The 13337-nt window shown below is 41.2% G+C and overlaps 1 protein-coding gene across 3 annotated transcripts; it reads right to left on the bottom strand.

The window, feature by feature from the left end:
- Positions 1 to 1226: 1226 nt before the first annotated feature.
- srpx (sushi-repeat containing protein X-linked) lies at positions 1227 to 13337 on the bottom strand. 3 transcript variants are annotated; one of them, XM_029531017.1, is made up of 10 exons: positions 13221 to 13337; positions 9128 to 9184; positions 7092 to 7280; positions 6320 to 6496; positions 5298 to 5424; positions 5064 to 5185; positions 4034 to 4213; positions 3366 to 3499; positions 2541 to 2662; positions 1227 to 2465 (listed from the first exon to the last, which is right to left on the bottom strand). In XM_029531017.1, exons 1-10 carry the CDS (start codon positions 13300 to 13302, stop codon positions 2282 to 2284), a joined length of 1374 nt encoding a protein of 457 aa, XP_029386877.1. In that variant the 5' UTR covers positions 13303 to 13337; the 3' UTR covers positions 1227 to 2281. The 3 variants fall into 3 exon arrangements, with proteins under 3 accessions (XP_029386877.1, XP_029386876.1, XP_029386878.1); XM_029531016.1 differs by lacking the exon at positions 13221 to 13337 and adding an exon at positions 11073 to 12316; XM_029531018.1 differs by lacking the exon at positions 9128 to 9184 and having other exon boundaries at positions 13221 to 13314.

Below are 13337 nucleotides of genomic sequence, written 5' to 3'. Positions count from 1 at the left end.
GATTTAAGTAGAGTTTGAAAAGCTTGTGTTGTCTGACCAAACTTTGAAAAGGTAAAAGCAAAACTTGACCATCTTCTATGGATCAGTCATCCCACCACCGACTGAAATACTGGTCGACTAAAATGAACCTTTTTTAAAGTTCCTGATCGCCAGAGTATTTAACATACTGAACTAAAACGTGACTCAAACCGAATACTTAACTTTATCATACTAGACCTTATAGCTGCTTAGCATAAGCGTTGTAGCGTAGAGTACTCGCAGTTAGTTACTTTCCACCCCTTGTTGTCTAAAAAAAAAAAAAAAAAGAAAAAAAAAGAAAAAGAAAATGTGGCACAAAGTCACTTACACAATTTAGACTACCTTTAATGTAAATCTACATAGCACTGTATCAGTGTGATCATACAAACTGCATGGTACTATATTTAAGAAACAGGTACAGAACAAAATAAGGTTATGTAAAGCACTGACAGTGACATCACCTTACACCCTGAAGAGGAAGTGTGATTTTCAGTGTGTCCCTGGAAACCCTCAAGTGTGTGTGTGTGTGTGTGTGTGTGTGGGGGGGGGGGTGTTGGAGAGTGAGTCAGCACTGAGAATAGATGCCTTTATCTCAAGTGGGGCCTGATGATGAGTCGTGACCGTTACTTTGTCCCTGTAACTCCACGACCCAGCTGCCTGTGATGAATCAAAACTAATAAAAACCAAAACAAAACAAAAACTGTTTGACCATTTTTCACGTGGAACGCCAGTCCTCGGCAAACTCTCTACTCTGAACTACCAGAACAAAACAGTTTCACACTCCACAACTGTAGTAATAACACATATTGTTCACGGTACATCATATTTTAGATGAGACAGTCGTGCAATCCCTGATTACTGAAGAAACTCTTGACGTACAGCATGTGCTAGCCCTGTCGGTCTGTTTTCCAAGCGTCAGATTCATTATATATAAGCCTATTTTGTCCCAAATGTGTTACAGGAATATTTTGAAATAAACACATCTTTCCATAGTCTGAATGTTTCAGTCTTTTCTTTTTCGTGAGCACCAAAGTTATAGAAACTGTCAAAGTTTGGCCGATGACGGTCCATGTAGGAAGATGTATTCAATATATTATGCATAAATAAAGAGCATGACTGGGTGTTTACTGTAGAGGGAAAACTTGATTAACTTAGAAAAAACTCCTCCGGGCTTTTGGACTGGTGAAAGAAGAAAGAGTCTGCAGGCGTGCTAATATTTCTCTTTAATTAGTCACAGTGGTCCTTCAGTGTGTGCTAACGGCAGCTCCATAATGTGCTCCGATGCTTCAGAGCTGTTAAGCAGGTGCCACGTTTACCGTGTTGGATATGATACAGATGTAGACTTTTAAGACAAAATGCTAAATCTGCTAAAGTTTGTTCAATTTTAACCGAATGCCGCACCACATGAGAAGTCAGGGCCTCACCAGAGATTGTAATGAGGAGACCTGACCCAAACACTGTGATAATCCATCAAATAACTGTTAATACATTTCATACTCATTGAGCTATAATCTTTAATGTCTTTACAATAAATGTGAGAAACCATGAATGGTGAATGTTGTTTCTGTTGAAGAGAAACGGACTCGATACCTGACTCATACTAGAAAAGGCTGATTTTTTTGTGCATCGTATGCTTCAGTCTTCTTTTACTTTCAGATGATCTCACGTCTCTTGCACTGACACAATGAAGGTTGCACCCTCTGTGAAGCCTTATTCAATCAGTGTCTAATAAATTCAGTGGTAGGTGTACCGATGCACTGTGCACAACACACATAGTTTTCCAGAGAGTGTCAGAGTACATCATTAATGGAAAAATAAGACATAAATATCAGACAGGAAAAAGGTTTTCCAGTTCATACAGTAAATAGACTTTTTGTACAAAATAGAAAAAACATATTTCTGATCTGAAAATATTATTATTCATAAAACATACACAGAAAGACAAGACTTGGGAATCAATATGATTGTAATCTACTGTATGACCCATTCCAATTAGTAACCTCTTTCAATAAACCTGCTTGCCTCAGATCAGCAACATGACTGACATCCACACTTTTGATGGCACACACACGTTACACACACGCACACGCACGCACACACACAGTCACACCTTCAGGGCACAGGATTGAATGAGTTCAGGTAGGAGTGTGTGACATGTGGATAGAGACAGAAGATCAGAGCAGCTTCCTGTCTGCTCTGTGGAGGAAAAGCATCAAAGATGGCTGACAGTCCAATTAGAAGTGCACTGAAAGGCGGTGGTGCTTTATGATTGGCAGGCCTGACCTGCCTCCTGCTGTAGCATCATCTCGTCCTTGCGGAGAGGGAACGTGTCTATGGTGGTGAACAACTCGGCCGCCGTGATCGGGAACGGGTAACGCTGCTTGTCCATGCCCTGTTTGTCTACCAACACCATTTGGAAAGACCTTTGTGGGATCTGCAGCAGTAACCTAAGAAACACATCAGCTCAGTAAGCAGCTGTGGAGCGTGTGAATGTGTGTGTGTGTGTGTGTGTGTGTATCTACCTGAGCTGCAGGGCCAGTCCTGGTGGGAGGAGCCTGTGTCGAATTCGTCCAACCTGTGCAGGGTAAGTTCCAACCAGCTCAATTACGGTCACATGCCTCAGGTCCAGTCCACATTGAGCGTGCTGCTCCCACAAAGACAGAAAGAGACTGATCATGAGTTTTATAGCTTTTGGTATCGATTCTTGTGCAAGCAAAAAAGAACTGGGCACAGAACAGAGGAAATAAAACTGCTGAGCCACAGATGTTATGGATAACACCAGAGCTGCAGCTAATGATTAGAGCCATGAATGATTCAAGTCTCCCTGAACTGTTCTGCTCTGTCTTCACTTGGACGTTGGAGATGTTTCACTTTCAGTGCGATACCAGCTCTTTAAAGGAAGCGGAGAAAGAAGAAGGGAATGTGCCATTTTTCCTTGAAAAAATTCATAAAAAAATGTCCAAAAAATTGACAAGAGATATCACAAATATCTTCAGACAACCAATCTAGTTCAATCGAGTCCAGGCTCAGACTGAAACATCAGCTTTTTAAAGACAGCTCTAACCAAATTTCTGATCCAGCTCCAGAGCAGCCTTATCAGAGCTACTGTCGGTATCTGTTCTGTCATTTCATATCACCTTGACATTTTCTGTGCATCAGCATGACGCCCTCCCTCTCATTGATTTGTTTCTCGCTTCTGAAATGCTTGAGCAGCTAAGTGGGAAAGAAAACCAAACAGATTGTCGTCCTCTTTGTGTGCGGCATCAGAGAGGACAAATCACTGCAATAGTACCTGCTTCTGTTTCTCTCAGTTACATCCCATACAACCAATGTATGTTGGGTCTCACCTGCAAGTTAGTCATCTGGAAGCGATAATTATGATTGGCAGCTGTCGGCGCCGAGATAATGAGGAGCCGTCGTTTCTCATAGAACTGGTCAAGCAGTGCAGCTGCTGTCTGGACGCCAACGTTAATGTTCATGGCTGCAATGACATTGAATGTGAAATTAAGTGATAATATAGAATATTTGACATCCACTATATGTGCAGAGTCCTCAGTATAGCACAAAAATACAGCGGAATGCTGCCTAATTTTATATTTTTGGCCATTCATGTGAAATCAGTAAAAATTCTCTTCAGCAGTGTATATGACTGCGTTCTAAATGCTGATGGTCTGCTCCACAAGAGCCGCAGCACTCTGACATCCACTTTTTTTTTTTCCCCCTGTCTCATTCATACAGACATTACTAATCGACTAACAGCAGCCAGGGCCATTTTTCCCTTCACTGAGACTCCTGCAGGAAGACACTTTACGACAGGCAGGCAAAGTTTATAAAAGGTCGTTCTGCAGCTACAAACTTATTAAAAAGTGCCTAACCAGATTAAACTATAACTTGGAGAAAATTCCTATGGGAAATGAAAAAGAAATAATTGAGTAATATGTTTAAAAAAAAAACATGTAAGCTTGTTTGTGCGTCTGTTTTTATGTCTGTGTGTTAATCTGCATGCGGCACATACCTGCACAGGTCGTGTCTGTGCCAGACCAGGTGAGTCCATACTGACACACTCTGGCAGCACTACCCTGCAGTTCATAGCCACCGGTGCACTTAAATTCACAGTTGGCACCGTAGTTGTCTCCATCGCTGTCGCACTTCATATACCCATTGTCGGGGGGGAACAGTGAGCTGCAGCGGCGAACTGACCATGAGACACACGAGACATACAACATCAGGAAATGTGGAAGGCAACAGGGTCACATAAAAGAGAGGAGAGAGACGAGCCCTGGCTCTAACACAATCTATAAATTCTCGAATAAAGGAGTTTGATTCATGTGAAGTGAATTGTTATGTGAATTGAACTGAGCGTCGTATTTATTAATCAGAGATAGTAGGGTCTAAATTCAGAGAACCTTTCAGATTTATATAACTAGAATAAAAGATTAGATGTTGGTGAGACTTTCACACATATTCTAACAGACATTTAGTTCAGCTGGTCACCAAAGTTTGGTGGACAAAAAAACTGAAGTGCACTGAATCACAAAAATAAAAGCCATAAAAAGACTTTTCTTCTCTTTTCTATTTTTAATCAATTTGCTTTACTCTTGGAGAGTTGCTTTAGGTTTGCACTCAAAGTAAATCAGCTGATGAAAGCCCATTAGTCACAGTTACATGTTTTTCTCTGTGAGACATTCATTTGTGGAGAAAGAGCAGCTCGATATGTCAGCTCCAGAAACAAACCCCTGACCTCCTTGGAAGAAAACAACTTCCTATGCTGTGTAGTTCAGGGAAATCCTGAAAACCCAGTGCTCTTGTATTTCCAGACCATTTCCAAGTAAATTTTCTTGCAGAGAAGTGATTTGGTCCTAATTATAGGGAAAATGTGGGAGTTCCAATACAAGAGAAGCTACTATTTTACATGAAAGAAATGTGGGCTACACTGGCTACTGGTTTGACATAAATAGAAGTGTAATAATTTGACATGTGTGCTTGTTTCTAGGAAACTTTGGAGAAATAGCGCCTGTGTTACTGCTCCACAGAGACCATCTCACCTCGCACTCTGACAGTGAAGCGGCAGGATCCTTTATTCCCCGCTCGGTCAAACACAGTGTAGGACATCTTATGGAGCCCCTCTGGGAAGTCTGATTTTGAAGGTTTCCCTTTCAGGATAACACTGAAAAAAAAAAAAACAACCACGTTTAAACTTTCAGTGAGATCTCCCTGCTCAGAGTAGAAGAACACAAAAGCAGCATCAACGCAAAGTCAAAGGCAGACATTGGACTGACTCTGTCAGGATGCCATCTGCAGTGTCGACACCCTCCGGCGTGTCCCAAGTCACCCTTGCTGTCAGTTTTCCCGGTTCTGCCCACTTGTCCTTCAGATTAGGACACTTGATTTTAGGGGGATCAATATCTGGAGAGAGAGAGAAGAAATTCATGAAAATATTAATGAAGGGAGAACATTCAAGGAAACAAATATCTAAATAACATAATTTAAAGTAGCTAATGTACCACAAAGAGCTTGTTTTTGCATTACAGAGCTGAAATAGTTAAGTTACTCCTACTAATGATAATAATGATCTTCTGGAGAGGTTTAGTAAACAGCTAACTGCAGATTGAGACTTTACTGACCACCCCTGCAGGTCACCCCAGCTAAGATACCTGCACATCCAGAAAACAAAGTTACATCACAAAGATGCTGAGAGACAGCTTGATGTGAAACATTTAAGCGTTACAGAAAATTTCCCCAACACTTGGTTTCAATATTCAAAACACATTTTCAGGTTACAACAAAAAAACTTGACACTGCTCTGAGGAAGGAGCCAGTCCTGCCAGTGTCTTCGAAGACGGACTGAATGTCATTTCACAAGCACTGGTGAGGACACGCTGGCACTGTTTCTCTGAGGGAGTGTGTGTGCTGCGGTTGTCCGCTTTTACCAAGGTCAAAAGACTAGTCAGTCATTTCTATGCTCATCTGCAGTACGGCTTAGTCTTTCATTAAAAATTTTGTCATTTTTAGCGTTACACTCAGGCAGCAAAGAAGTGAAAACGATTTGTTATTTTCTTGTGGTGAGAGACAAACCACAGCATGTTTGTCTATGTGGAGGCCTGTTTTTTCAAAAAATTAATAATGTAACTTTGGAAAGACCATTCCTGTAGACAATACAGCTCACATTGTGCCTTGGGCGAGTTATTAAATCAGTCCGTCTCCATCGTGTTTCTCTTCTATTGCAGCTCAGTAATCTGCAGGCTCCAGGCCTCTGCGTGAGAATAAATTGTACACAAAGGAGACACACAAACAGCCTTACCAACACACGTGGGAACTCCAGCACTCCACACCTTGCTGTGCTGGCAGGTTGCCGTCTTCTGACCCTTCAGACTGTATCCAGGCGAGCAGAAGAACTCACAGCGAGAGTTGAAGTAGGAGCCATCTGAACATTTGTAGCCACCATTAGCTGGCATGTTCAGCTTGGGACAGCGGATCTCTGTCAGAGAAGGGTTCAGCGTCTTTAAATCCAAATACCAGATGAGAAAAAAATGGAAAACAAAACAAAACAAAGACTGGTATATACTGGCAACATTAATATCAGATTAAATTACGACATTCACGATCAAGGAAAGCTATTTTTACCCAGGGCATTTCACACTGCTTCCAAAGCTATCATATTTGAATTGTCTCATACTCATGCGATTCAGTTAAGGATTATTTTTCTTCAGATAGTTTCAGTTAACTAAACAAGGAATGTTTTTTTTCTTCATTGGTCCATTTTTACCTTTTATTAAGACTGGGTGTTGGTCTTTTTCAGTCGAGGTATTACATAATGAATCAGCCCCACTCTGTCCAGAAAAGGCCCTTGATCTGAACTTACTCAACAGCTGTAATGCGTATAGTTACATTAGTAATAGCCTTAGTTAGTTGCAATGGAGCAATACAGCAATTTAGTGTCCCATGGTCCAAATATTCTGCCTTATCAAACGGACCTCAGGTAGAAGTAATGGACCAATTGTAATTGTTGACTAATTTGCAAATTCTGAGAGACATTACGTGTGTGAGCATGCGTGTGAGCTGTGTATGGTCACCTCGGCAGGCGTAGTTGGAGGACCAGTGTTTGCTGGCCATACACACCACCTCTGAGCTCTGGGTCTCGTATCCCTGTTTACAGCGGATTTTACAGCGGGTGCCCATCACATTCCTGTAGTGCTCTCCCCTCGGTGTGCGACAGCTCACGTCACCATGTTTCACCTTAATGGGCGCACACCATGGTGTACCTAAAGATGAGAGAGGAATGACAACTACACTGACCTTTTGCTTCAAGGCAATACAGCTTTTCTTTAATAGTATGACATAAACTTAACGACACAAAATGAAGAGGAAATTTTGTCGATGTCAGTTCTTACCTGGAGACTATAAAAGCAAAGAAAGCGTTTGGTTTGATACTGCAAGTATGAAAACATGAAAACCCACCCATCATCTGAGTTCAGACAGATACGGTGGATTTTTCTTTACCTTATCTGTGACTTCCCTTAATCCAATGTGGTTCATGAGGCTGAGTTTGACTTGAGGAGGACAGACATGTGATGATGTCTAGAGAGCAGTCAGTGTGTGTGTGTGTGTGTGTGTGTGTGTGTGAGTGAGTGAGTGAAAGATCTCCACCCAGATGAAAGTCTGTATTGAGAGTGCAGCTATTTTTTGACACTGGTGACACAGCTGATCTGGGTTTTCTACAGTTTCTGCCTCAGTGTTGCTCACGATGGTGATTAGAACGACCAACATATCCATATTATTTTAGCACATCAGAAAAATGACAATTGGCACTGTCAAAAAGTGGAGCCCCTAAAGACATTTATTCACATGCTGTGTCTTATTTGTTCAACTCATGCAAAAATGTTGAGAGTAAAAATGACAGATTGCCATTCCATGGGGGATTACATCATGGATTACTTCTTAGCTTGTGTTTGTGTTCCCAACCAAGAAATATCCCATCACAATCCACCAATTTAACATAATAAAACCCCAAACAAACAAAATAACACAAACTGTTCTTTACGACAGCCATGCATTTGACTCGACAATGCCTTGTTTGATGCAAAGTATGAGGGGCCACAAGGTTGATTTCCAATACATGGAAATGGAAATCTGCAGTTTATTTCCTGCTGGCTCAGGGCAAGTACTCAGTCCTGTGGTCCAACACATAACCACATACTGTGTGCGCACACTTGGAGAAGGGACTACACACTAGGCAGGCTTAGGCTAATTTCCAGTTGGAATAAAAGTGTGTATTCATTACATCGCGAGCTTCACTTGCCCCCTCTCTTTATGCATGTGTGTGCATTGGCAAAGTCTCCAGAGCCACTGAGTGAGAGAAAATAACACAGCATTTCAGATTTTACACAAGGGGAGAGTTTGGTTTGGCCTGGACAGTAATGTTCCGTGTCTAACTGACCCCAAATCTAAAGCAGGAGTGACTTTGACATAACTGTGTCATTTTACATAACCGGCTATACCTGTTGTTAAAATTATGGCTTTTTAAAAATATAGTGAAAAAAAAAGGGGCTTTCTTAATTTAATGCTGTGTCTGTGTGTATTCATTATACAAAAAAACCTCTCTTCTCCTTCTCTCCTCCTGTAAACACTAAAGTATGGCTGATGACACATCTTGAACTACTGTATAGGGTGCATGAATAAAACCAATAAAGCCAATCAAAAGTAACTCAAGGAAACCAGCTACACATTTGACTGTAGATAGAGGTTGATAAATCAATCACTGTCAGAGATTGGATCTATGCCATCGAAAACATTTTCTAAACTTTAAAAAAAGGAGTGTTATTAATTTCTCCCGGATTCAACAACACTGGTGGAGGCTAACAGTCTTTTAAAGTACTGTGTAACACTGCAACTCCATATTAGCCACAACCACTTTTGAGCTGATCAAAAGTATTTTATTTAGTTCCTAACAAAACTCAGATATTTGCCAGTATAGCAGTCTAAGTGGCTCTAAGTACCATTTCACTGGGACTTAAAGACTAGTGGAATTGTCAAGGGGATGATTTAAACAGCTAAGTTATGTTGTTATGTATGTGTGTTGAAGTGAATGTGAAACAGAGCATGTAGTCACCTTTATATCTATGAGAATACCAGTCCTCATCATCTCCGTAGGTGTACTGTCCTGATCCTGTAAATGAAAGAGGTAAAAAAAAAAAAGAAGAAGCAACTAATATGACAAAAACAGCTGCAACCAAAAATGTTAGGCAATGTTTGAAAGTCTTTTTTTTTTTCTTTTTTGTAAAAGCACCAAGGACAAGCGTAAGAACATTGCTTAACTTTCCACTCCAGGGGGTGATCTGGATCTTTTGGACAGGACACATGCAGAATTGAAATACCTCAAAAGATCCTGTTCTTGGAGCTGGTTTGGAAAATGGTATCTATCTATTTATCTATTTAATGCAAATATGCAAATCCAGTCCAGATGGGGGAAATAAAAGCATTTTTGAAATGTTTTGTTCCAAAACAGCTCCCACAGATCATACTTACCATAGACACTCATCCAGTTTTGGTCAGCTTTAAGAGTACACACTTTTCTCAGACAGTGTAAAAGATAATCAGATCAAACACCAGCATTCAAGAAGAACTGAACTGTTTCTAAGAGGTAGCTGCAGAGCTGGAGGAGGACACAGTTGAGCAGCAGCTTTGTAAAAAGCAAATGTGAAAGGAATTGTGATGAGCTCTGAGGATTATTTTGGGAAAGAGGAAGAAGGGAAAGGAAGGGGATCAGGTCAGCAGGCAATAAAAACAGAGGGGAAAGGGGAAATGGGTGAAGAAGGGGTTAAACGAAGGGAGGAGTGTTCAACCTTGGCCGTAGGATGTTGTGAACCCTGCTGTGAATGTGTTCTCTGTTTGGGATCCATGAGGGAGGGGTGTTCAACCTCCCCCAGCTTGATGTATCAGCCGCATATTTGTCAATGAGCTCAATACTCCGAGCATATCTTCTGCCCCTGCTCCCCAATTACACATTGTAATGGTCTTCTTGGGTGTGTTTAATAAAATCTGTATGGACCAAAATTCTGCACACATCTAACACACACATATACACACACACACACAACAGGCTTTGAGGTTTTAGATGTCAGCTCACACAGCATGGATTGTACAGAGGAAACCCACAGACTGATGAGTCAGATTTAGCTGTCTAATGGGAAAACTTTACTGTCTGCTGCTTAATGGTGAAAAGGAGAGACGGAGGGAAAGGTATGCCTGGAGTGTGTGTGTGTTTGTGTCCTTTTCAAAATGAACATTAGATCAGTTGTAGATCAACAATTTACACCAGAACAAAGGGAGGCTCCTTTCTGATTGGCCGGTCTGTGTTAAGATAAACAATTACTTACTTATTCTCTTCTCAAAATGTAAATAACTCATGGAAATGAGTTTCCATGACCCCAATCCCCACCATGGATATATTTAATGACTGATAAACAGAATTATCAAACATATACAGGTCAAAGTCTTTACCATCCCTGCTTTTGGCACCCACTTTAGTTCTCAACTAGCAAAGGAAAACAAACTTTGAGCAAATCTTGACCTTGACCAAACTGTACAAACCCTAAACACTGAACAAGTAAAACAACCAAAAGCAATGATTCAGAAATACAAAGACCAGTACTGCCAGTGTAATCAGTCCTATTATTTCAGTAGAGTTAAACATACCTCAGTATATTTATGGACGTAAACAATCAAAACAAAAGACACCCCAAAACGTAAAATAACTATTATATTATGGCCAAAATCCACAGAGAATGAAATTCATTCCCAGCACAGAAACTATCCACAGGTACAAGATGCATCAATCTCAGGCCTGACATGTAATCAATTTCTCTCCACCGGCAGAAGCCAAGGCTCAAGAACTCCATTATAAATGCTGTTAAATAAAATCACAGCTGAAAATGACACATCATTTTATATCTGTGGGCTCCAGACGATATCTAACTTATGTCAAATTAAAGTTGACCCAGCTCTTCGAATGTGGGTGGGTTAAGGTTATGTGCTTGTGCTTGATTAAACTGAACTCTTTGTATAGAAGCTCCATGATACAAGGCAGATGTAAAACTTCTCCCTCTTGGAACAATCCTTGCTGCTTTTACTTCTCTTTCCCGTAGATGGCTCAGGCTCAAATTGACCTCCAGGCATCAACCTGATGAAATTGAATAAACTAATGAGACCTCATTGATGAAAGGACTCCGTATTTAAACAAGTCAGAGACAAGAACGTGCGACCCGTGACCACCCTTCATCTCGTATATAATAAATCTGTCAACTTGATTCGGTGGGATCAGCAGCCAGCATCATCTTCCTGTCCAACTCAACTACTTCAAAAGAGTTCTTAGCAAGAAAGATGTCAAAATGTTAACAGTGCAGGCAGCATAAAACCCCTGGGGGTGAAAAAGCTTTAAATTACAGTGCTTGATAGTCCAATTAGCGTTTCTCTGAGGGCATGTAATACAAACTGTCATTATGTGAATGCTCACTCCCTTGTATGGTTACAGGCTAAGGAGAGTGGAAGAGAGCAGAGATTAAAAAGGGATGTCATTTCTTCGTCAGCCAACTCAACATGCCATGACTACAGAGTGATACAATTCTTCTATAGCGTTAGTGATTTGTGTTCCAGTTGTACTGTAGAACAAACATGAATGCTGCTGCTTTCTTAATCACATCAGCTGTCTGTGACCCAGAAGAACAAACTGCTGGTGAAAAGCATATATATATATAAAATAATAACTAAATAAACCCACCAAAATGGATATTAAATAAGCATAGTTCTAAATGTTTTTGTATCGGTTGTGACACTTTGTTTATGTTACATAGTCGAAATGTATTGTGGGACCTATGAATGGGAAAGCTCATGAGGTGAACCTCAACTCTGTTTGAATGACTTGGTGGTTCCCTAACTTTTTCTCAAGCACCACCATGTGAAACATTTTTAGCTCCTGTTACATCATGTTTAACTACATACTTTGGTGAAACTTGAGCTGACAGGTTTTAGCGGTTCTCATCCAGTGACTACTTTTTATTCTTAATAATCATTTAGCAGCTCACTTGTTCTAAAGGTATTCCTTGGAAATCATTCAGAAAGTGCTTTTTCCTGCAGGCACTCGACTGTGGAGAGTAACCTTTCTGCAGGCTTTGTGCTCTCTGGGACTACTCCAAGTTATTCCATGTGTGTGGAGGATCCTTTAGCCCCTGACCCACATCACTACAACAACCATCATGGAAAATGTGATCAGACTTTTGCGAGCTCTTATTGCAGACTGCTTCTTTCCTTTTTTTTTTTTTAAGAAAGCCATATCTCAAACATTGCCCATCCAGATTTAGGCATGCACACCCAACTGATAAATGGGCAAATTGACCTCAGAACAAACACAAACAAACCTCTCTAAAATAAACTCTTAACAGCACACACACACACACAGACCAGAGTCCTGACTTTCAGCTTGACAAGCAGTTTTTGGTCTGTCAGTGTAAATCTGCTCAGCAGCTTGCGTTCATGTTTCAGCCTGTATGATCATACAGCAGTGGTGAGCCACTCTCAAAACATCTACAGGCACATAGCCGCAACACACACACGAATTACTCCACCATCCAAACTTCAGCTTTGAAGTCATTTCAGCTCCTCACTGTTTGGCTCTATCTCTGTAGAGGGCCTGTATGTTTTCTTATGATATTACCTTGTTAATTTGGAAAATGACGTCCTCGAATTATTATTTCATCTATAAACAGTGAGCCAACGTTGGAAGAAAAAAAAGAAGTACAACGAATGCACCCTGAATCTGATGTCTGATGTGTGTGTGTGTGTGTATCAGTCAAAGACCTGTGTTTATTCAACAGCAGGACAGGAAGTCATCAGTACAGTGAACCCTTCCAGACCAGGCCACAGTCTCCAGATGGTAGAGTCCTCAGCAGAGGTCTCAGTGAAGCAGAGAGACGGATTTCATTAATGCCGCAGAGAAACGTCCCCCAGATGCACACTGCACTCCCCCCGCCTCACACCCCTCCACGCAAACACAGCCGGGACAAAGACGAGAAAGAAGTCTCAAACGCAAAGCCAAAGCTGAAACAGAAATAGACCTTAGAAATAAACCGAGTCTCAGTTCAGTGATCATCGAAACTTTGAGTGATCTGCTCAGCCCGGCCCTTTGCCGGCCCTTTGCCGGCTCTTACCTTCATACCCGGAGCAGAAACACAGCTGGGCGAACAGCAGCAGCAGCAGCAGACACATGTCCATGTTGAGGCTCTTCCACATGTGAATAGGAGCCTGCGTTCAGGAAAACCTCCAGC

Source organism: Echeneis naucrates, chromosome 21, assembly GCF_900963305.1.
Source record: "Echeneis naucrates chromosome 21, fEcheNa1.1, whole genome shotgun sequence".
Classification (NCBI taxonomy): domain Eukaryota; kingdom Metazoa; phylum Chordata; class Actinopteri; order Carangiformes; family Echeneidae; genus Echeneis; species Echeneis naucrates.
This window is presented reverse-complemented; position numbering and strand designations above follow the sequence as displayed.

What these genes read in the sequence shown, in the direction of transcription:
- srpx (XM_029531016.1), bottom strand. Translation starts at nt 11,193, where the DNA reads ATGCCTGGAGGTCAATTTGAGCCTGAGCCATCTACGGGAAAGAGAAGT. An exon ending in ATGGAGCTTCTATACAAAGA is followed by an intron (nt 9,185 to 11,072) that starts GTTCAGTTTAAT and finishes TTTCATTTACAG; the next exon opens with GATCAGGACAGTACACCTAC. An exon ending in TGGAGTTCCCACGTGTGTTG is followed by an intron (nt 5,425 to 6,319) that starts GTAAGGCTGTTT and finishes CTCTCTCTCCAG; the next exon opens with ATATTGATCCCCCTAAAATC.